This window comes from Clarias gariepinus, chromosome 12 (assembly GCF_024256425.1).
Source record: "Clarias gariepinus isolate MV-2021 ecotype Netherlands chromosome 12, CGAR_prim_01v2, whole genome shotgun sequence".
In the NCBI taxonomy this organism is placed as follows: domain Eukaryota; kingdom Metazoa; phylum Chordata; class Actinopteri; order Siluriformes; family Clariidae; genus Clarias; species Clarias gariepinus.
The window spans coordinates 32,044,416-32,070,399 of NC_071111.1; the positions used below are offsets into that span (position 1 = coordinate 32,044,416).

Sequence of the window (25,984 nt, forward strand, 5' to 3'; positions counted from 1 at the left end):
AACTGATGACGTCGCGCCCAACACACGCGCAGAGCCACATTAAGTCCAATCTGCTTGTTCTCATTTAAGTCACATGACCACACATCCGATCTACAGAACACACGATAGAGACTCAGATCTGATCTGAAAAACACAGATTTGTGCAGTTAGACGCCTAAACACGTCAGATCTGTGTCACACTGGGCTGAAGCGCTGCACGTGACCCCGTAGCGGAGACAGGTCGGGCTGGTGACTGAAGCGCTGCACGTGACCCTGAGGACTGCGAGCTCTGCGTGGCTGATCGCATCACTGTTTCTATTAAAGTGACCGGTGTAAGAGTACACAGCAAAGAGCTTCACGCCAGCGCACGTGCAGCATTACATCCTGACCACGACACACTTCAAAGGAGCACAGTTACAGTATTAACTCGCTTTTCTCCTCATGATGAACTCATTTACTGCCATGTTCAACACACACACACACACACACACACACACACACACACACACACATACACAGCTCCATATTAACGCTCTGATACTGGAGCCGGGGAAGCGAGGGGACGCGTCGTCTTCGTAAATCTTCAGTCAACAGTGACAAACGTCTCCTCTGTGTACCGCGGATTAAGCGCGGAATCCAGCAAATCTCCGCGCAGCTATTTTTCCATCCTACACTTTCCTTAGCCTTCCTCTGAACTCCTCATGAATACTTTAGCAAACACACCCGTCAGCGCGCGTCAGCCAGAGCAATCCATCAGCATCAGCCGCCGCGCTCGGGCCCGGCATCCGGAGGCAAACAGCGCGCGGCTTTTAGGGCATGGTCGAATGCGTTACGGGTTCATAATGAACACACACTCGTCAATCAAACGCAAAGCAATGAGAGTGGAACTACACGTGCGCTCTGTACAGCAGACAGACTGGTGGCGATCCGTCTGAGCTACACGATCCTGTTACACACCCAATGAACACCGCAACTCTATACACACACACACACACACACACACACAATTGCTCCGCCACGTCCATACAGCCCCCAGTCCGGCTCATCCCAAAACCTCGCGGTAAATCCCGTACACATGTCTCTTCACCGCGCCCGCATTTGCAAAAGATCAGTCATTAAAATGCCATCTTCAGTAAAGTTCTGACTACAGCACACTTTTTTACACACACACACACACACAAACACACATTATCAGGGCCTGGGCGGTGGGCGGAGCCTATGGGACGCCGCAGTCAGACGCTCTGGTTTGGGTTCCAGACTAGTGATGGGGAGTTTGGATCATTTTAGTGACTCTTTGAATCTCTTTCATCAAATTGAACGAATCTTTTTTTGAGTCATTTAGTTTATTTCGTTCTTTTGATCAGAAATGAAATAAATGTTGCATTTTTAATAAACACGTCCACATACACACATTTAGTAATGAAATGATCACAATGCAGTTAAGGACGTATTATAATAAACAGAATGAGCGACTGACCGCTGCTGCAGAGACGGCATGTGATTGGTTCTTTTAAATCAATCGCATCGTATGTGACTATGTGAGTCACGTGACAAACAAACTAACGACTCGGAGAAGAAGAGTCATTGAGAAAGAATCGCTCAATTCTGTTTCCTGTACAGAACCCACGGGGGGTTTGTGATGATTCGCGCACACGCACCCAGTAGAACATGAACGAATCACTCTCCGAGTCTACTCGTTCATCTGAGTCACGTTAAAGACTCGTTCAAAAAGAACCAATCGTTCATGAACGACCCGTCACTATTCCAGACGGGATTCAGTGGGGATTAGTGGGAGAGCAGACGCTACGGAAAGTGTAGCTTTAGCCAAAGATCAGCGGGATAACAGACGACACGGGTCACGGAACCCTCTCACCACTGACAACCTGGAAACTACACACACACAGTACACACACACACGTACACACACACACGTACACACACACACGTACACACACACACGTACACGTACACACACACACACGTACACACACACACACGTACACACACACACACGTACACACACACACACGTACACACACACACACGTACACACACACACACGTACACATATACACACGTACACATATACACACGTATACATATACACACGTACACATATACACACGTACACACACACACGTACACACATACACGTACACATATACACACGTACACATATACACACGTACACATATACACACGTACACATATACACACGTACACATATACACACGTACACATATACACACGTACACATATACACACGTACACATATACACACGTACACATATACACACGTACACATATACACACGTACACATATACACACGTACACATATACACACGTACACATATACACACGTACACATATACACACACACATATACACACACACATATACACACACACATATACACACACACATATACACACACACATACACACACACACATACACACACACACATACACACACACACATACACACACACACATACACACACACAGTACACACACACAGTACACACACACACAGTACACACACACACAGTACACACACACACAGTACACACACACACAGTACACACACACACAGTACACACACACACAGTACACACACACACAGTACACACACACACAGTACACACACGTACACGCGTACACATACACACACACACACATACACACACACACACACACACACACACACACACACACACACACACACATACACACACACACATATACACACACACACATATACACACACACACATATACACACACACACATATACACACACACACATATACACACACACACATATACACACACACACATATACACACACACACATATACACACACACACATATACACACACACACATATACACACACACACATATACACACACACACATATACACACACACACATACACACACACACATACACACACACAGTACACACACACAGTACACACACACACAGTACACACACACACAGTACACACACACACAGTACACACACACACAGTACACACACACACAGTACACACACACACAGTACACACACGTACACGCGTACACATACACACACACACACATACACACACACACACACACACACACACACACACACACACACACACACATACACACACACACATACACACACACATATACACACACACACATATACACACACACACATATACACACACACACATATACACACACACACATATACACACACACACATATACACACACACACATATACACACACACACATATACACACACACACATATACACACACACACATATACACACACACACATATACACACACACACATATACACACACACACACTTGCTTTGGTTGTCAAATGTGGCTTGGAGAGAACTTTGCATGTTGTGTCTAAGATCAGCTCCTGGAGTAACTCAGCCACAACATAAAAACCACCATCGTTAAACCAGCCGGGGGGGGGATGAGGGCGACCTGGACACAGGCGGGGGGGAGAGGAACCAACTCCAGGACCAAAGCAGTAAGTCACAGGACACACACACACACACACACACACACATATAACGACCTTTCCCACGATTCATTTTCATGCTTCACTCCCAGTAACTTGAACACGTTGACTCTCCTTTAGCTCTTTAGCGTGTTTTATACTAAACACTTCATACCTTTAGACTCAGACCTTTCATCTTAAATGTAAATAGTTATAGAAATAATAAATATCATCACACACTGGTGGTACTGCATCCTGACAGTAAGGTCTGACCTGAGACACTGGAGCTACACTGCGCTGGTACGTACCGCTGCAGAGTTAAAGCGATGGCCCGAACACTAATCACCGTCTCATATCATCATATACAGGTTGTCCCCTACTTACGGACTCTTTCTGTTCCAGGAGCACGTTCATAGGTCAGATTTGTTCGTAAGTCAGACAACATGAGTCTTATACACCTTTGACACGTGTAAGGCATAGAGAGGGGACTCCCAGACACCATTTTGTCTCAGAGTGAACGTCCCCATAAGAAATAATGGAAACTTCAATGATTTGTTCGATGTCATCTACAAATGTTTGCAAAACCGTGGTCCATTCATATCTGTGGAAATTTTATCTCAAATGTTTGTAGGTCGGGGACGACCTGTACTCACAAAATATGCTAGCAGAGTGTGTGTGCGTGTGTGTGTTTGTGTGTGTGTGTATGACCCAGGCTTGTGTGATACTAATGTCTCTCTGATTGTGATCTTCCAGTAGAAAAGTTCATTCAGGATGCCAGCAATAAAATTCGTCTACATTAGAGATCCAGGTTAATAACAATAAGCCCGGCGAAGCCAGACGCGTCTCAGCGCAGTAAACACAGGACAGTTTGTGTACACTCTTACACACACACACACACACATACACATGTGTCCCCAGTCTCTGCAGAAGTTGGTTATTTGGTGTTGATCATTAGAGACACAGGGACATGTCTCACCGGTCCCCAGGACAACGGGAACACGCTCTGCACGTCACAATAACCAGAACTAAACAGCTGCTTGAGTGTTTCATGCTGATCATTTGCTTAATGAGACGACGAGGCCACCGCGTGAAATTAAAGACCACTGGCACTGAGATGTGTGTTAAGAGGGTGGAGGTGTGGTGCAGAAGTTCCATGCTGAGGGTGTAAAAATCAGGACCTCCAAGATGAAGGAAAATACATTAGCGGAGCTCTTAAGCAAAGCTGTTAGCACAGAGGCAGAGAGACACCAGATTAAATCACCAGAGCACAGAGGAAGCTATTCACACACACACACACACACACACACACACACACACACACACACACACACACTGCAGGGAGGGTTAGAGGAGAGAGAGGGGGAGGGAGGGAGGGAGCTGTGGTGAGTCCTAGTGGTAGGTCAGAACTCTCTCACACACACACACACACACACACACACAGAGAAACGTGTGATTATTGACAAATTATCTATAAATTAGGACCGGCTCAACGGGTGTGTAAAACTTTTTTTCATAAAAATGAAAAACTCATTATCGGATTTTTGCAGCGACAGTCATGTCAGTGTCCGGTGTCAGAGCTTCACAGCTTGGCGGAGTCTTCAGTTCAGAGGTGTTCAGGCTTTATCGTTTCTCACTAAGACACAAGCTTCATTTTTAACACCGAGGGGGAGCGAGCGAGCGAGCGAGCGAGAGACAGTGAGAGAGAGAGAGAGAGAGAGAGCAGGCAGGTGAAGGAAAGGCTGTTCATTGTCTCTATAAGACGAGGCCAGGAACAGGAAGTAACTTGTCTCCTGGACGTATCAGAACATTAAACTCGGCTATAAACCATTAAAATGTGCGATACGTCATTAATCATCATGATCACGAGGAGATCTCTGCGCTACGAAGCGTGTAACACACTCCAGACCGCCGAGTTCTGCCACAATAATCCAGTTCGGTGCAGTAACACTACCTGCTTACATCATCCAGATCAATCTCATCAATAATTAGGGCGAGTGTACTGTAGTGTATAGGGAACAGCGCAGTCCCCCATGGATCTGAGTAAACACACAACACCCACCCCGGCTACAAACCCTCCGACCTGCATGGGAATATCACAAGGTGTTTTTTTTTAGGGCCCAAGCACAATGACGTCATCGCCCCGATAGTGCTGATGTCCGGTGAAGAGCCCTATTGTTCTTTTAATGATTTAGTTTTTTCCCAGCATTCAGGGATTTCTGGGGTCTCGAAAAGTCATGAAAACCAGCACACAGGATGGACAGGAGTCCGCGGCCGTTAGGACGCCCGAGTGCCGGACTCATGCTGCTGAACGGCCCATACACACACGTGTGAAACCCAGGACACGTTTAGATCACATTGAGCCGAACAACTTTCGCCATGCACGTCTCGGCCTCTGCTCAACAGGAACTCAAGTATTTTGGGTTGTTTGCCAAACACACTCAGTGGACTTAAATATTCTCCTCCCAAAGGATTTATACCATCACCACCAAACTGGGCCAATGAGATCTCAAGACTTCAGACTGAAGATGGTTCAGGGCCTTAAACTTCTGCCGTTTACTTTCCCCACCACCCAGGGCGTTTTAAGGTCTCAATCTCAACATGCTCAGAAAACACTCACGGTGAGTGGCGCGGCGCAGGTGCTTGGGCCCGATCATCGCTGCTTTGCATCTATATTATTCACCTTATTCTTTATTTTAATGAAATAAGGATTGTTTAAGTTGTTCAGGACGTACGCTCAGCTTCTCTGCACTGATGAATGACTTTATTTAATCTCACTTGAGCTACTTTTAGAGAACTAAAACACTGTAAAGAAGGTTTTTCCCATTTGTTCCCGACTAATACGGCTGTAACATGGTTTCCTTCGCTTTCTCGGTTTGATCTTGAAACAGAACAAACATCCACCTTTGCAATTCTTTATTTACCTCTTTGGCTCACGATCACAACATCTGCATAAATGTCATTAAATTATAACTCAAGTGAATTAGATATACACAACATTAAACATCTGGATGAATTCGCCCAAACAGCTTGTTTTCGTTGTCCTCAAATTCCCCCAACACCCCGAGCTCTACTGCACTTCTCAGCCCTGCACTAATTCCTGATGACTCTGTGTCCTGAAAGTGGACCGTGCTGCGCGGGGCGGCGCGGTCACGTGATCACCCTGATGCGGATACTCGCTCCAAAGAGCAGCGGCGTGGAAACGAGTCAAGACTTACCCTGACCTTCTCACTGCAGCCACAAATAAATCAATTGCAATGTACAGACAGACCAGCAGCAGCACCACACACTCCTCTGAACAAGCTACACACACACACACACACACACACACACACACTAAAAGGAGAGCATCAAATTAATCAGCATTCTGTCGTACCTGGTTCCGGTGAGCGAGCTTAACGTCAGCGGCTCAGGCCGCGTTCACACCCGAGTGACCGGCGCAAACCCACAACATGACCTGCAGGTGTTGAGCTCCTTATCCATACGAGAAGTAAAAGTTCCAATCATCACCTTGACAGATTCCTCAGCCCCAGTGTACCTGGGAAAATGTTGAGAACACTCCTCTCACAACTTCAGCTCACACCCACTAACACTCCCGCTAACAAAAAACTGACGTTTAGAGCTGTACGCTCATCCTGTCACACACACACACACACACAACCTCTCATTAACTGTGTGTGCTGTGCACGGCTTCTCATGGGGACATAAACTTTTAAAGAAACTTGCAGAGAATGTTGGTTTTCCTGGCGAGCGGTTTAGTAGTTAGCTTCTTCAGTTAGCTTCTTTACCTAAAAATAAAAAGCCTGGCATGTAGAATGCAGATCAAACACGCATTCCTTTACACAGATGTGTGTGTTACTTTATTTGAGTTTGACTGGAAAATTTTGCACACAAAAAAAAAAAAAGAAATTTGTGCGTACAGTCCCAACAAATTACTGAATGCTTTAAAAAATATATATAATAATAATAATAATAATAATAATGCTGTTGAAAACGCTGCTCGTCTCTTTGTCTTTATTGAAAAACAACGCGGCTAAAACCACAACATTGTATGGTCTGAACCGTGAGTGCGCCCTCTTATGGCGTACGAGTTATCAGATATGTGACTTATGGAGAAATATTATGCAACACAAACATTGCCGGTTAATTAATAACTAATCGTTTCGATCCCTAGTCCAGAGCTGCTGTCATTTTTGTCCGAGATCATTTTTGTACAGTAGACAGAGTTAAATCTCTCTGCAAAACCAGGAAGTCACAAAGACTCTCAGCAGGGTTAAAGTCAGGACTCTGGGGTGTCCACGTCACATGGCAACAGAATTCCTCACTATGCTTAGCCTCATGCGCGTCCCTTCTCACCCCGACACGCCCAATAGGTCAATCTGAACTCATCAGGTCACGTGACCTTTTCCCATCACCCCCAGGTCCAGAGTTTATGCTCCCTCGCAAAGTGAAGGCTTTTTTCTCATAATTCTCACCGACACGTGGTTTAGTCCCAATCCTGTGCGCTCTCATGGCATCATGGAAGTGCTCTTCCTTCCACTCATTTCTCCAGGCCATTTCCACCAGGTGTTTAAGTGATCGCTCATCACGCTCACTCTGGATGTTTTTCTGACCAGAAGAAGGATTCCTGCTGTGGAGTCGAGGGTTCAGCTTCATCCTTCCAGGGTTTAATAATGTGTTGCACAGTCCTTAACCCAGTTCCAGTCATTTCGGCGTTCTGCTTAGTTATTATAATTTTTTTTTTTTTGATAATGTGACCCTTTGGAAAACAGTCACGTCTTTTCCTCGAGCAGGGCATGTGTCTCTCCACGTGGCTGTTTAAGGAACGAGAAGCTCCTCACTGCATCAGTTAAAGGACCTGTTGCAGCTCAGACACATTAATCACTGCAGTAATGATCCAGTTAAAGACTCCCGAGTATCTGTCCATACTGTACTGTACATATACACACACATACGTACATATGTGAGTCACTCCGTGTAGTAAAATATTCTGCTTCTTAAGAATCGCATTGCTATTATGAAACCTTTACAGTTCAAGTCTGCAAACTGAAAAGCTGTTAGCCATAAGAGCGGCACCACGCGGGGTTCCCGTTCCTTTAAGTCAGTGCGGCGCGTCTCACACAGCGCTCGCTGTTAGCCAGCTCTTTCCTTCACGCCACACATAACGTACAATTCCATTATTTGTCCTTTTGTGTGATTTTTACTTTGAGTGCAGGATGTTAGGACGTCTCACACATCGCTCCCAATACTTGAGTCGGCACTCCAGCCTGCGTCTCGTTTAGGGCCGGGGATCGGAATTGCAGGTTTGTGTTCACATAAACTGCAGCTCGACTGCGTAATTCATGTTTGCGGATGCAGACGTGCAAAATTGTAGGCACTTACTGATAACGTTACTTGGCATGTAGCCTCCAGTGTGAATAGCTTCCAGTCCTATTGTGGACAGCGTGATGTTTTGGTTGATCCGAACCCAAGAACAGCATTATCAAGAAGACCGGGGAGACGCGATCTCCGGGCCGCTCCCGCACTCAAAACAGTGCTTCAACAATCACACTTACCCTGGGGCCCGAATGGCTCAGAGGCGGGAGGGAAAACAAGCGCGGAAACGGCCCGTCTTTCTTTACTTCTCATTCGAAGGTATTTAGACAAAAAGACATCCAGCACAATCGAGATGATTAGATGATTACTACTGTATTTCTGCTGACGTACAGTAATTAGCTCAGAGGATATAAAGTCAAAGACAGAGACAGTCTCAGAGGAGACGGCGGGTTCACACGCTATCAGTGAATATTCACGTCACCTTCAGAAAAGGAAGTGCTTCATTACTACACTCTATTGTAGCATCTGTGAATCCTAACAGGATATGCAAACAACCGTCATCAACCGCACGCAAACACACTCCTGTAATTACTGAGCCGCTCGACAGACAGCAAGGCCGCCGCCGCCGCCGCCACCGCTAGCCTCCCATACAGTACACACTCGATTCGCCACTCAGAACTGCAGAATTTTACAGGAATATTAAAGAAGAGCTTTACGCAGATTGTCACGCTTGATGGACGTTTAGTAATAATCCTGTCGTTCTCCATCTTTCAGAGAAAGAACGCTATTATCATCGCTTTTAGAAATCTTTAGCTAAAGGCTAGTACTGGCAGATTTTCTTATTAAAGCCTGATCCGTGGACAAAACTCCCCTGCTGTGGCTCAGCAATAAGCAATAAGCAGGAAAGAAAAGGGAGTCTGTGCAGAAACTGTGCATTTCAGCACGACTCGATTGTTCGGCGTGGCTTTTGATTTTTTTTATCTGGAGAGGGATATATTACATTTATGCATAATTCACATAGTAAAGTAATATTTCAATAGGAAAGTGGATTCGCTGGCAAATTCCAATAAGTTTTTCTCCGTAATGTGCAGATGAAGACTTTAATTACTTTAAAACGATATTAGTTCATTCAGAGCCATCGTGAAATTAAAAGGTGCGCATGCAAATATTTCAGTTCCATGAGCGACTCTAGACCGTACGGTGTTCTGTAACGATGTGGCCGACTCGGGTAGCGTCTCTGATGAAGATCGCACGCCCACATGCGCCGTAGACCAGAGGTGCAGTGTTTTAACAACATCCTACAAAATAAAGTGTAAAGTATTCCTCCAGCGTGATTATTAATCCCATTATTACAGTAAAGGGTGTGTGCATGTAGAACTTCTCCGTTTCTCTCGCTCAGCTCTTAACCCTGACGTTCCCTCTCAGCTGAATAACGCCGAGGTTCAAACAAGTGTCATGTTCTGGAATGATTTAACTTCCATTCTCAGAATTCCAAAAGCAACTGGGGGTTAGATTTGGGAGAATTAGTACTGCTGTGACACCCCCTCCCCCCCAAACCCCCCGTCCCTCCACCACCACCCCCACCTCCACCTCTACTGTGGTTGCTTTTTCCCCTCATTATTTGTGCTGGTGTATATTTTACCCCCTTAATGAAGTGATGAGCTGAAACTACTGCTTAAGGGTACACTTGGGTCTTATCCAAAATCCCTGTCTGGAGTTTAAGGTTCTAGCACCAGAGAGATGGATTTAGGAACACTGCAGTGCGCATCACACTCAGGCAGCTCCACACGGGGGCGCAATAACAGAACACACACATTACGGAATAAGGAACTACAACCCACAAAATAACAACCTGGTCACCTGTCAGTCGTAGCATGTTCACAACACTGGGTTAGGTCAGCGCAGGGGACGGGTGTGGGGTTAGCGTTAGGGTGGGTTAGCATTGAATTAGAGGTGGTTTTCCTTAGCATGCCATTAGGGATGGATTGGGTGAGCATTAAGGATGGGTTAGCATCTCATTAGGGGTGGGTTAGCATAATGAATGGGTGTGAGGTTAGCATTAGGGATGGGTTAGCATAGCATTAGGGATGGGTTAGCATAGCATTAAGGATGGGTTAGCATAGCATTAAGGATGGGGATGTATTAGCATTATGGATAGATTAGCATCTCATTAAAGGTGGGTTAGCATAAGGGATGGGTGTGAGGTTAGCATTAGGGATGGGTTAGCATAGCATTACGGATGGGGATGTATTAGCATTACGGATGGATTAGCATCTCATTAAAGGTGGGTTAGCATAAGGGATGGGTGTGAGGTTAGCATTAGGGATGGGTTAGCATAGCATTACGGATGGGGATGTATTAGCATTATGGATGGATTAGCATTACGGATGGATTAGCATCTCATTTGGGGTGGGTTAGCATAAGGGATGGGTGTGAGGTTAGCATTGGGGATGGGTTAGCATAGCATTACGGATGGGGATGTATTAGCATTACGGATGGATTAGCATCTCATTAAAGGTGGGTTAGCATAAGGGATGGATGTGAGATTAGCATTAGGGATGGGTTAGCATAGCATTACGGATGGGGATGTATTAGCATTACGGATGGATTAGCATTAGAGACAGGTTAGGTTAGCATCAGGGATGGGTTAGCAGTACAGATGAGGGATGAAATGGCATTACGGATAGATTAGCATTAGGGATGGGTTAGCATAGCATCGGGAACGGGTTAGGTTAGTGCTGGGGATGTGTCGGGATGAAGCTGTGGTATCAGGGATTTCAAACCCTGTGTGTTTATTCACAAATAAGCAGTGGAGGTGGAGTTGGGAACATTTCTCCGCATTGACCTGGTTTTGGATTCGCTTCGCTGTGAGTGATGATGTAAACGTGTTTTAAAAGGACAAACAATCCTTCTCCGTATCAGTGAGGTCATTAGATAGTGAGTATGCAGTACGGCCACTGCTCGTGCTCATCGCTACTCTCCAGGCGGTCACACACTCCAGTTAACTCCATAAAGTCTGTGCTCTCGGCTCGGCCACATCACACCGCGTAATTAAAGTGTCTTCAGACTTAACCACTTCCTGAAAGCCAGTCAATACATCATGCGCGCATTCTCATTTGTAGTAGCGCTACATTACTTTTAACCTCAGCACCACAGCTAGTGGAGAGGAATCAACTGAATTACACACACACACACACACACACACACAGAGCACTGCAGAGACAGCATGGCTGAGTATAATCACGTCTGGGTTTTAGGGGCGGGCCATGAGACAAAAATATGGGATTGTGATACTCAAAGGCCTTTTTACCCTCCATGCTGTTTATCACCAGATCGAACTTACTGCTAAATATATATATAGTTACATTAATAAAAAACCTTTAGAACTATAACATGTCGAAAACAAGTGAAAGAGAAGGTTACAATAATTTGAATCAATACCGTGTGTATCTATCTAAACTCTCTCAGGTCAGTTTTACAGGGTCTAGACGTGCATCATGACACACACCACCCTTACTGATTCCACTCCGAGCAAGAAAGACGTGAAGCCCTCCCTCATCCCTGACTACAGTCGATCACAGGTCACACACACACACACACACACACACACCCTCCCCCTCCATCACGCTCAGCATCATCCTTACTTCTGAGCAGAGGAAAGAGAAGAACAAGGACAGAAGGAATCACATTGGAACTCGTGCTGCAGAGCAGCTGCTGTGAAGACAATCTCTGAATCACAACATTGTTCCTGGGTGACATTGAAAAAGCAGATCCTCAGACTGCAGCGTGATGAATATGCATCTGCAGTCCGCTTTTCAGGCATATTACACAAGAGTCATGGAAAAAGACGGCTTCTCATTCTAACAGCGCGTTAGGGATTAGGGTACACAGGGTATTGGGCTGCGAGCAGCACCCCCGGACAAACGGCACGTCCGAAAACACAGCCACGTCCTGCACGTGCAAAACTCAGAGTGACCAAGATACAGAAATCCACTTGTTCATGAGGCCCCGTATCGCTCTCCATCTCTGGCTCTCTGCCAGCTACTGCTGCTGTAATTGAAGGGATTCTGTGGCGCACACACACACACACACACACAGAGCCACCGGTCAAAGGGCGCAGGCAGGAACTGGGCTTTATGCTGAGCTAAGATCTGGCTCGTCATTTCTCTCGTCATTGGGTTTGGAGTCACTTTCTAACTCAGCATAAAGCCCTATTCTCCGGGGGACGCAGCACTCCGCCTGGTGTTAGCGCTACACGCCGCGTGGTGAGATAATCCACACTGTAAAACGGTAAGAGAGCGCCGTCACACACGGCGGGAATGCAGTGTGGACATGGGATCCCTGGGGAATACACGACGCGTGTCTTTTGTGCTAAAGAGACACCGATACACAGCTTCCCTAGACTCTTATCTCGGGTAGTATCGAGGGAGGACGCGAGACGGTCTCGGACTTTGTCTACCCGACCTGGAAAACTACATCGATGGTTCGCTTCTGCCCAAGCCCGATCGCTCCAGGCAGGCGCATAGTGCTCGCGGAGGGGGGCGTGTGGGGAAGGGACGGACCACAAACCACCCGCATCACCGTCTGACTCAAGCACACAGGAAAAGGAAGTGGGCGCTAATTAAACAGACCGCCGCGCGCAGGATTTAGCTCACAACAGAGCGGTGGGAATGCACGGGACTGATTCAGCATGGATATGAAAACTGACTTCCCCAAGAGAAGCACAGATTTATTTATTAGGGTAAATAAATAAACAAATACATCCATCTGGAGGAAATAAAAGATTTATGCTGCTGTGGGAAAATAATCAACCGCAGGGGGGCTTTTAAACTGCTTTACTTCCTCCTATTATACCAAAGAGATTTTTTTAGGGAAGAAACTCAAAATGTAACCAATTCACTCGCAGTGTATTCATTTATTTATGGTTATTATATAGTGCATCCAGCTCGTGACTATCCCTCACACAGATTTAAGACGTCACGTCGCGGTCACGTGGTTAAAGATCATCAACACTAGTGATGAACAGTTAAAGGGGCGGTCAGTCGTCGGGGAGGCAGAAACTCTCTCAGTGGGGCAGAAACTGTGCCAAATACACATAGAAAATGCTGATCGATTTTAATCAATAAAGATTCCTGAAACATGGCACGCTGGAGCACGCGGGCAACCCGGCCATGTGATCGGTCGTACAACTCGTATGGAATAAAGGCCGACCCTGGATGTGTGTGTGACAAGTGAACCAGCAACGAAGGAAATCTTAACATAAAGAGATAAAGTGATGTGTACAGTGTAACTAACAGCTGTAGAACACCTGGGACAGAGAGTGACAGCACACAGTGATACACGCGTCCCAGTGCCGTTACTGTCCATTATCCTGATTGTCAGATTGGCTCGGTGAGAACTGACTGCGGTTTGATCAGTAACAGGTGTGTACGTCAGCATTAGTGAAGGGTGAAGGGACTGATTTGCAAGAAGCACCGTACTATACAGGTAAACTGGTCATTAATTGGTTAACTCAAAATCCTGATCAATTATGGGATGGATCCTGACTGCCATCAGCAATCCTCAGTGAGGTTCAGTGGACTCGTTGGAGTGAAGCAGTTGTAGACTGTGTAATAATAATCATCATAATAACTCATGTGAAATAGACGTCCTGAGTGTAGAACTAACCACTGGGGACGGGGCTTCCAGTCCATCATAACCAACATCACCATCACACCTGATAATACACCAGCAGACGGAGCTGCGCACACGGAGAGCACAAGACCAACGCACTAACACTCTCCAGGTCACAGTCTTGACAAACTGGGCTAATTTGGTATCAAATTCTTCTTTAAATGCTTTGATTTTTAATTTAAAAGGACACTTCCTGTACGTCACATCACTGATCCCGTACAGTAGAGCTCATCATCAGCTGGTACACCGATGCAGAAGGTATTCCAGCTTGGCTTCTCTACCTGATCCTCTGTTCCACCTTGTTGTGGTTTTAATCAATCACATGCATTTATGGAAATTCATTCTACACTTAATGCTTATAAATAAACGTCCCTAATCACTAGACTATCAGGACTAGAGGCTTTTTCACACGAGTGTATACACAACAGTTATTTCATTTACCTTCTCTGTTCCGATTAGCTTACACTTCAATTTCTTTAAAGAAATTTAGAGATGCACTATTTAAATAAAATAAAATAAAAACTAATTGCAGTGGTGCATGTATTTCACACATATTGTGTTGACAAACATATTGAGACAATTTTAACTGCAATGTTGTACAATTAAATGTATTTATTCAAATCATGTTTATTCTAGAATAACAGCAAAATAATGGTACAAATGATCTATTAAGAAGATTTTTGCCATTATTTATTTAGTTAATAATTTGTTATTTTTGTCACATTATTAAATATTTATATTATTGACAAACTCCACACGAGTCTCAGACTATGCAGAAGTTCGTGTTATAAATTACACAGGTCTATAACTGTGAGTCATTTTTTTCTGTGATTAATAGTGGAGTAATTAATATTTAAGAATGAAAGTGTAAGGAGCGTGTTAAGTTGTTTATCTGAGTTAAGAATTTAAGGGCACGTCCAGACGCGAACCTTTAGATACAGTATATTCTCACAAACCGAACCAAAGAACAGACCTGTAGAGCTGCAGAAACACTGATGGTACGAAATACTTGGACCAACGAACAAAATGAGAAAATAAAGAGCGGATTCGTACAGAAAATACTTTATACGACTCGAAATTATACACCATTATCTAATTATATAATAATTCATAATTTGATACATTTCCTATTCTATTGTCTCACCACATAATTGTCTGGTAATGTATTAAACGCTGGGTGTAAATGTGTTCTCTGTGGGATTGATGAGTTCTCTAAACACTTTGTAAATATTTGTTTAGTTTTTGTCCTCCATTGAAATATTTCAGTGTGAAAGAGTTTCATGAGAATGCTTTCATCCGTATCCACCCTTCATCCAATGTGCGGTGTGTATCCGACCCAGACGGCAAACAAAAGCAAAAGCGAGCAGGTTCATCTGATTCAGTACAGAGTGTATCAGGTGTGAACGCTGTATCATGCAGCTGGACACTTCATCAATTAAAGCTGGACACTTCTGTCCCCCGCGGACCTGCACTCACTGAGCGCTCCTGAATGATGAGCGTACGCCGTCGCTCTCTGTAACGGCCAGACAGTCGACTCACCGCAGGTCACACGAGGCGTGAGAGCAACGAGTGAGTAAAGCCTGAGTGTGTTTTATTTGCATGAGCATGCGTTCACAACGTCCGCCCACTGATCACATTCGTCCCCAACAGCCTATCAGTGACGAGCTCTGGTTCTCTAATCACCAATCCCTGATCGGCATGTTTCTCCCTAACACGCCTTGTACTCCATATCTCACACACACTTAGAAACACTTACAGTAAGAGAAGCAAAGTTAATCCATTTCCGGTGTCACTAATCCCACATCAAAGGTCTGCCATCATGATAAAAAAAAAAAATTGTAAAAAAAAAAATAAAAAATCAGGATTCTGTGAATAGACTGAAAGTACTTTCTACCGTTAGGGAAACAAGTTATTCCCTGTTAGCAACATTATACCTGCCTGCAAGTCAGTCTGTGATGTCATCTGCTGGCTTTTGGCCACTTTTTAAACCATGCATGAGCAACTTTTCTCTGAAATGAGCTGTCAGCACACACACACACACACACACACACACACACAGAGCACAAAAAAATGGAGATGTGCAGGGTGTTTGTAGAAAGCCGAGGCAGAGACGTCTTTACACTGCAGAGCTGATAGTCTGGTGCAGACTTTAAAGATTCACAAGTCTGCCATGTGAATATTAATCCGGCTCAGATCCCCAGGGAGAGAAGGGCTGACAAGAAGAACCTGTTCAGCCAAACCCAGGCCTGAGTCACCAGGAGGAACACACTGATCACCTGCTCTCAGGCAGAGAAGGAAGAGCACGTTGTCCCGAGTGTCTCCAGTGCGCGATGGGACATGACTGAGAAGCACAAGGGCGGCGGTGAGAGGGTGTGTGTGTGTGCGTGTGTGTGAGAGAGAGAAAGAGATTTGTGCATGTATATATACACGTGTGTGTGTGTAGACGCGGCGATCTGAAATCACAGCCACACATCAGACACTATACAGCACCGTGACATGCGAGCGGCTTCACATCACACTCACTTGATGAAGCAGCGTGCTCCTTCGAAGGTATATCCTTCCTCCCAGCCGGTCGGTAAATCTATAAGGGATACAGAGAGAAACATTAGTGTGTGTGTGTGTGTGTGTGTGTGTCTCAGTCTGGGCTTTCATGTCTAGAGGATCTGGCCTGCACTGGCAGCTAGACAGAGAGAGCAACAGCGTCTAGAGCCACAGATCTGCAGTGCATGGGCTCCAGATCACTCTTCAGCTGTGTGTGCAGACACCAGAAGGATTCTCTCGGACACTACATTATACACACACACACACACACACACACACACACTCGCACTGTTTACAAACACAGCATGTATGTCTGATCTGCTGAGGAACGCAGGTGAACGCTAGGCCACATTTAAGTGTGTGTGTGTGTGTGTGTGTGCTGTCACATGAATACAGGCTGAGATTAAATCAAAGCAGTTCGATGCTCCAGTGTGTCGCGTGAGCCGTGTACCCGCGCTAACACACATCAAAGCCTACAGTGAAACATTGTATCGATGTGAGGCGGCGCGCGCTCCCCGCTCCTCGCGCTGCTGCTGCAGGATTCCGTCATGCCCGCTTCCCTCACTCTCTCTCTCGCTCGCGCGCTGCGTCTCCGCGTCCACACACACACAAACACACACACACACACACACGCGAGCAGAGACAGACAAACTGCATTACCTGGAGTCTTCCTGTGTCCTGTGATCACCGCCTCACCGCTCACAGGATGGAGCCAGGTCGTGCTCTTCGCCTCCTCGCTGTTGGGCGAAAAAAAAAAGGAAAGAAAAGAAATAAGAGCATGTAAAGAAGAGAAACACTCGCACAGCACCGCGGGAGGCTCGCGCTCGAGCCCCGAAACCCGTCATATCCCAAAAATCCGCATGATATTTACTTGATGAAGAACACTCTCCCGTCCAGGATCACCCCGTAACTCCATGAAGACGGCAAGCAGGACAGCCAGTCGGGGTTTGGATCCGCCGCCATGTCTACACTACACACTACACTGAGGAGCAGCCAGGCAGCCGGGCACGAGCCGCGCGTGGCCGCCACGAAAGCGCGTGCACGGCGAAGCCAGGGAGCTGGGCGCGCGCACGCAACACTCAGTGCAAATCTTTATTTACCCAAAACATGCGCGATATAATATATAAATAAATGAAATTCACAAAAAAAATGACAGATGTGCCTTTTCCCACTTTTATCCACATAGATACAGTGTATATATATACAGAGAGATTTGTATAGGATAGTATATCCCCTTTATATATTTGGATTGGACACACACACACACATATCTTATATATATACATATATATTAGTGATTTATTTTCTACATTCTACAACAATACTGAGGATTTCAAAACTATAAAATAACACATGGAATTAGGTAATTACGTAACAACAAGAAAAACACCGGTTAGTTGTTATTTTAAGACACAGAGGTCGGCCTTTCTGTAATAGTTCTTGCAAGAACAGTATTGTCAAGTGCATTTGCAAAATCCGTCGAGCACCATAATGAAACTGGCTCTCATGAAGGCCGTCCCAGGAGGGCGAGACCAAAACCTACCTCTGCCGCAGACGAGAAGTTCATTTAGAGTTATCAGCCTGAAAAATGACCAATTAACAGCACCTGAGATTAGAGGCGTTATGAAGTCTTTACAGAGCAGAAGTAGCAGAAACATCTCACCATTAACTGTTCAAAGGAGATTAATGCATTTTTGGACGCCTTTAGCATTTCTTTACAATGGAGTTAGAGAGTGTTCTAAAACTTTTGAACGGTGGTGTGTATATATATATATATATATATATATATATATATATACACACATACATACAGTACACACACACAGTATAAGAACAACTCACAGTCCTGTTCAATGGTTTACATGTGAAGTTTAGATGAGGTTTTTATATTATATATAATTAAAATTGTTACTATAGTAGATATAGCAAAATAATATAATTCACTGTATCATCTGTAACCAGGTATTTGTACACCATGAATAAAGACCAGAGAAAGTATTACAGTTATAACCACTACTTTATCCACACCCTGTTCAACTGGTGATAGCAGCCAAGTTTCCTTCAGGAACATAACCTGACACACACCACTGTATACTGTACAATAAAGTACTCTACTCTGTATACTGTACAATAAAGTACTCTACTCTGTATAGTATTAACAGTATATGTATATGCTGGAGAGAACCTCGTGTAAACATGCACATTGAGTTCTTTTTAGTTAATGTCAGCTTTCTTTTCGAAAGCAGCTCACGTCAGTGTTAGCTTGTTAATGTGATGATGTGTTAGTTTAAAGCATTGTAACATGTGATACAGACATGACCAGCTGTGCATTGCTCAGGACCGTATGTCATGATTTGTATTGACAGGTAATCCCACATGGTTTTAAACTTTTTTTATTGCATTGTTTAAAAGTTTTGAAAGTTTATGTGATATTCTGATTTAATTTTTATTTAAATCTAGCAATTATAGGCTACTCGCATTTATTCCAGTTACAACGACAATAATACAACAAAGAGAAGTTTAGCCAAAGGGGGCAAATGGACAGTTCAGCATCATGGCAAGTGAATATATCTTGAACGAAGCTTGGGCAAAATTTTTAAGGATGTTATTTTTGCTTTTTTTGTAGTCTTGTGATAAGAAATGCTATAAATAAATAGGCTATATTATAATAATATTATAAAATGTTCTTTTTCTCCAGTGAACTCAGTTCATTTAGCTGTCAAGTTGTAACAAGTTATATTTTAATTTTTGCTCATTTCAGTATTCATATTAATATAAATATCTTACAGATAATTCATGTCATTATTCATATATCAAATGAACAGATAACGCAAGTTTATTTTATTTCATATAAAATAAATCAATTACTTTATGTGTAAACCTGCCTGCCTGCCAAAGTTTAAGGATTGTTTAAGTTATCTAACGCACTAAATCACATTAGATGTCAGAACCTAAATGTTAAGTGTTGCTGATTCCTAAATACATCATACCTGACCTGGCCTCCAGCTAGTCCTGTGTGCGGTGATTGATGCAGGAGCTCTAATGGGACTGCCTTAAAAGCTACATGAATTGGAACTGTTTGTCATCATAAAGGAATAAATTACTGTCAAGTTATGTTTTTGTTTTTTCATTCAGCTCCGGTTCCTGTGCTGCAATCATTTATTTTAATGAGAAACTCAGTCTTCTAGTTTGAAATGCATTATCTATAAAAAGGAAAAAGAAAGAACCCAACATCGAAGGCATTCAGGTGGCACGGTGGTGTAGGAGGTACAGTAGTGCTGATGCTTGTGCAGGCTCTGACCTCTGCTTTAGAGTTTCATGCGCGTCTCCTTTGTGTGTGTGGCCCTCTGTCAGGTACTTTTCACCTTCCTCACAGCTCCAAAACCATGCTGGTGTGAACCTGTGTGTTTGTGTGTGTGATGACCTGCAGTGGAGTGAACGTCCACCTGGTGTGTATGCTGCATTCAGGTTGTAACTCATAGTTCCTGACCTCCGACAAAAACGAAGAAAACACCACCTCAGTTCCTGGATCTTAGAAGTTCAGATGACATCAAATCTGCCAACAAAGTAACATCATTTACAGACGTCATGCTGTTTATACAACGACTGGCTAACAGAAGACAAACATTAATGCGTTCATGTTTTCACCATTTTGTAGCTCGAATGCACTGAGGTGGAAGATGACATCATTCTGAGCCGACTCGAAGGCAAGGCAAGGACAGCAGCATTTCTGCGGTAAGTAGAGATTGCATGACATTCTCCATTTCTACGTTTCATTACATCCACAACATTACCTTTCTGTCCTTCTATCAAGATTCAGATTCCTCATCCGAGAGGGTGGCGTTTATTTAATACTGCCTAACTGCATTGCTAATGACTTTTCTCTTCTTTCACTACTCTCTCTCTCTCTCTCTCTCTCTCTCTCTCTCGTTCCAGCTCCCTGCTGCCTTGTAAAGGAGGATCATGAGGTCAGAGGGGAGTGTAAAGTAAAAAAGAGAAGTGAAGTGGAGATATCGCTTAATCCAACCGAGCTGTGCTCCTTTCATTACATCCTTCATTCTTTGCCAAGCCATTCTTTTACTCTTGATTTTCTTATATTTAAAATAATAACTGTTGGAAAACAAATGCACTCTGGGGCCCCTGTGGAATTCAGCAGGCTTTTCAAAAATCAATACTTTCCATTGTAGAGCCATGAACGCAGCTGGAGTATTTATAAGCCAAGATGCTGCTGGTGCTTCCAGTCTCTGCAGAGTTAGGCCGGAGTCTCACCCATGCACAGCTGAAGGGTTCCTATCACTAGCGGTCGATGCCGGAGGAGCGGGGAGTGGAACAGATAATTATGCAGGTGGTACTGGAGGAACTCATCACTCACGTCCTGGCAGGAATGGTAGAGAACGTGCGGTGCCACCGGCTCGTTTCACTGGTCCAAGATGTCTTATGGGCTGTTTTTATTAGTTAGGCATTTGTGCAATGTGTGCAGAGAGTTCTCCTGGTGTCTCAGTTGACGTCCTTTACCTGGCGTCTCTATTAAAAGAATTGGTACGGTGTGTCTGGCCCGTAGAACTGACTGTAGAAGGGCATTGGTTTGCATTAGTATGAGTGAAGTACACAACACGATACATGGAAGCTGTGACCCTCAGCGTGTTGTGTTGTGGAGGCACTCATCACTCATCAGTCTAATCTCGAGTTGTGTTTCTGAAAGAGATTCTGTCTGACCAAGGCACAAGTTTTTACACTCTTCACACACTATGCAATTCATTAGGAATTAAATCAATTTGCACCAGTGCTTACCTTCCACAGACAGAAGGGCTGGTCAAACAGATACTTGGAATATTTTTTCCTATAATATTATATTATATTAAATTACAATGATGTTCGGAATCAGGATAAGTTAAAATCTGTTTTTTCCCACTCTGACCAAGGTGCATTGCGCATGCATGACATTGTGTCAGTCCTGACTGTATGACACTCAGCTACAGGAGTATGTACTGGGAAATAAATACACTTTGTAATACACACATCGTTCTCCAAATTGTTTCCAGACTGAGAAGGACAGTTTGATGTCATAGAGCCAGTCAGTGAAGTCAACAATGAAATCAGGCTAAGGGATAAATCTTCTGAACCCATGGAAAAGCTCAGCAGGTCCTGGTGCTCTGATGTTGGTGGTTCTTGAGTGGAGGAACTGGAACTGGAGGTAATTTTCCTTGGACCCTGTAGAGACCACGTCCCCAGAGACCACTTGTTACCAGGTTGCCAGGGCAATTTTCCATCTACACCTGGTTGCACAGAACTCACAGAACGGCCCTTGCAGGTGCAGGTGTGTGCAGCTAATACACTGGTTGCCTAAATAAGAATATAAGTGGTCTGGGATAAACTCAAGGCTTGACATGGGAGTATTCGATGAGTCCCACAATGACAGGAGAAGCCCGATGGTCTTGGCGTACTAGTACGAAGGGGTCGGTCTGTTTCTGTGTGCACAGTCTAAATTTGATGAATACCCAAAGGCATATAGCAATGAACTGCTCAAATGGTTAGCCCTGGCTTTCTGGACCCAAGAGGCATTGGCAGATTCCCTTAAGACTCTCGAGACAAACCCACTTCATTGGGTTTCACTAAGTTGTCTCACTTATGATTGGCTTCTCTGGTGCCCCAGTGGCGGCTTAGCATCTCTTGGACAGACAATACAGATAATTCTCTCGACCTCGGGCTGTGTTTGCACTCTGACATACATTATTTATCGTGACACCTTTTATAGACAGGTGTGTGTGTGCCTTTCCTAATAATGTCCAATGAATTGAGTTAGGCACAGACGGACCCCAGTCGAGTTGTAGAACCATCTCAAGGCCCACTGGATAGAAGCAGGACGCACCAGAGCTCAAATGCAAGTGTCCTAACAAAGGGTTTAAATATTTATGAGATATTTCAGTCTTTAATTAACAAAACACTCGAAACACCTGTTTTTACTTTGTTATTATGGTGTATTGTTTAAATATATAATGGTTTTAGTATAGTGGAGGTTTAATCCGTGCCCTATTATTTAGCTATCTTCATGTCTAGTTACAGTGTTACTGTGTCTTTAGTGCGCAAACATCAGCCTCCATAAACTGCACCAACCACTGTAACTGCACCAACTGTTTATAAAATGAATATGTCTAATTTCAATAAAGACTTGAACTTACACATCTGCTGCTGCTGCTGTTGTTGTTGTTGTTGTTGTCGTGTTGTTGTTGTTGTATAGAGGCTGTCAAGTCTCCCAAGTTGTCTCTCCACACCCTGTTTTGTGTTTACTTGAAAAATTCACTAGACAGTTTCAGTTACAGTGCACAGTGTGTCAAGTGTAACTATGTTCGAGGTGTTATAAATGTTGTTAAAGTCATCATGATCAATGCTGTTGTTAGTAATGTTGTCATTAATAATGCCATCGTACCCCAGGATTATCTATGGTTACTAGCCTCTCCTGCTGTTAGAGCGAAATGAAACCTCACCAGCCAAGAAAGTGAGAAAATAAAAAAGAAAGACAGCAGGCTTGTGTGATTCAGGTTATGCATCTGGCACCTCAGTGGGATCAGCACAGTGTTGTCTTGCAGAATGGATCTGATTCATTGTCCAGCACAAGATACTCCTATAGCAAGCCAGACTCTTAGCTACAGTCAGCTGCTATATGCTCCAATCAGTTCAAAAACTAAACTGAACAGGGTGATAGAATCATGTAAGGCAAAGTATTTAGCATTTTTATTTACACTAACAATATTAAAACATTTAGTTTACAGTTAGGCTCAGTGGTAGGGGTTTCGCCTGCAATGCAGAAGGTCTGGGTTCGATTCCCAGCCAGTGCCCAAACCCCCAGACACTGCATGCAGTGCCGGTCCCGAGCCCGGATAAAAATGCGTCAGGAAGGGCATCCGGCGTAAAACCTGTGCCAAGTTGCTGTGCGGACCATGTGTCCGCTGTGGCGACCCCTTACCGGGAGCAGCCGAAAGATCAACAATGTCCAAATAAATAATAATATCTAAAATAATATTAACACTTTACATTTTAATCTGTATTTTAGATAAGTATAGATTAAAATGTAAAGTGTTAGAATGTTGCCTGAATTTTAAAGATTTATTTTAAAAATTACTTGATCCACACACACACATGCACATGACTACGTGCTTTTAATACAATTCTGATCTTATTATTTCACTATAAACATTACATTGTATCTTTAACAATAATACCTATAATGTTTTATAAATAAATAAATAAATTAATTAATTAATTAATAAAAAAATCATTTATTACCCATGGTGCTAGAGTTCACATTTATGTAAATAATTTCAGCTGCCAGTGAAGGAAGCATAAGGTGTATTTTTATAGGCTTTCATTTTATTAGACAGGTTCGTCATTTTGCTCAGCAGTAGAAGGAGACGTTTTATGGAATCTTCAGTTCAGAGGACTTTGCACTTTGCATATTGTGAAAAACATAATAGGCAGTGAAAAAAAAGGGACTAGGGAGGGTTAGACTGTTTAGAATGCAAGCAGTAACATGCACTAACGACCACAGCATTAAATCTGACCATAAACAGATAAATGTCCGACATGCTGATCTATAATTAAGTATAATCATTGGCAGATTGCGGCGGTATAAGGTGACTGTCTCTGGCAAGTTATCAACTTAGGGTAGCAACACTCATGTTATGATTTGTTCCTTATTTTCATTTATGTAAATTTCTTTTCTTAGCCATGTTTGAACTTTGAGATTGGTCTCCAGTGTGTGTGTACAAACAAAAAAAGCGCGGCCCTTAACCCCTCAACTGCTCAGATGTGTAATGAGATAAAAATGTAAGTCGCTCTGGATAAGAGCGTCTGCCAAATGACTAAATGTAAATGTTTTCCCCTAATGTGACATTATAGATAAAGAGCCCCTCCTCCTGCTTGTTCAACTCCGGCCTTCTCCGGAGGGGCGTGGCTTAGCAGTAGCTCATTTACATAGACACTGGAACGCTGTGATTGGAAGAGGAGTGAAACAGATAGAGTTAGAGGAATGTACACACACACACACACACACACACACACACACTTGGGGGGGCTCTGAGACCTGTGTTCACTTGTTAGAATGTACCGTATATGGGATACATGTGATTATGGGACCTTCAGCGTCCACTTATTGACCACATTATTTATGAAGTGTCTTGTTCATCACATGGAAACAATTGAAGCAAACGATTTCTTCGATTACAGACAATCAAAGCAAACACATCATCACTCGTGTGCATGTAGATTAACAATGTGTTTAAATTCGTTCTCACACATATACTGTACGTTTCCTGGTAAAATAAGGAGCCGTCTACACTGGAATGTAAATGTCTACATGTAAACACACATCCGCCCCTTTAGCAAACAGGCTGTTTAGTACCTCAACCACATGAGTGAGTTTTCAGGCTGAGCGTATAGATTGACCTTCTGTTTAAAAAGCTTCATCATGTTGTAATACTACACCAGGCTTTTGTCTACGCTGATAAAGACAAGGCTTGTTCCTGATTACACCTATTATTCCACTGCTGTTGGTTTCAAAATGAAGGTGTTTACCTCTGAAAAAATAAAAATCACGTGATGTTTTCCCTCCAACAGACTTGTGTGCAGCCATTATTCAGACATTCACCAACATTTTCTCAGTGCACTTTTAACTGTATTCGTTTGATGCAGACCAAAATGTAACCGAACGAGCTTTCTGGCAAAGTCAGTGTCCCGGCCCTGTCCCTCCACTGGAGACAGATGGTGATCTTCCTGTCGCACAGACGAATGAGTTATTACTCCTGAAGAGTAGAACAGAGAGTGTGTGGACAGGAACTGTGGACAAAGGGCTCTCCAAACACCCAGTTCTGTATAAGCCCCCGATCAGCACCCCATTAATCCAACAGCAGTCAAAACAGCATTAACTCAGGGGATGGAGAATATTATCCTGCAGTGCTCCAAACTA

General features: G+C 43.9%; 1 protein-coding gene across 11 annotated transcripts in view; it reads right to left on the bottom strand.

Moving 5' to 3' along the window:
* plekha5 (pleckstrin homology domain containing, family A member 5) overlaps nt 1-18,029 on the bottom strand; it is a 120,625-nt gene extending 102,596 nt beyond the window's left edge. For all 11 annotated transcript variants that reach the window (XM_053508219.1, XM_053508216.1, XM_053508227.1 and 8 more), the window contains exons 1-3: nt 17,894-18,029; nt 17,683-17,759; nt 17,005-17,062 (exon numbers count right to left, since the gene is read on the bottom strand). In XM_053508219.1, the coding sequence (XP_053364194.1) occupies nt 17,005-17,062; nt 17,683-17,759; nt 17,894-17,985 (227 nt within the window). In that variant the 5' untranslated portion in view covers nt 17,986-18,029. The remainder of the gene's footprint in view (nt 1-17,004; nt 17,063-17,682; nt 17,760-17,893) is intronic.
* Nucleotides 18,030-25,984: the final 7,955 nt, after the last annotated feature.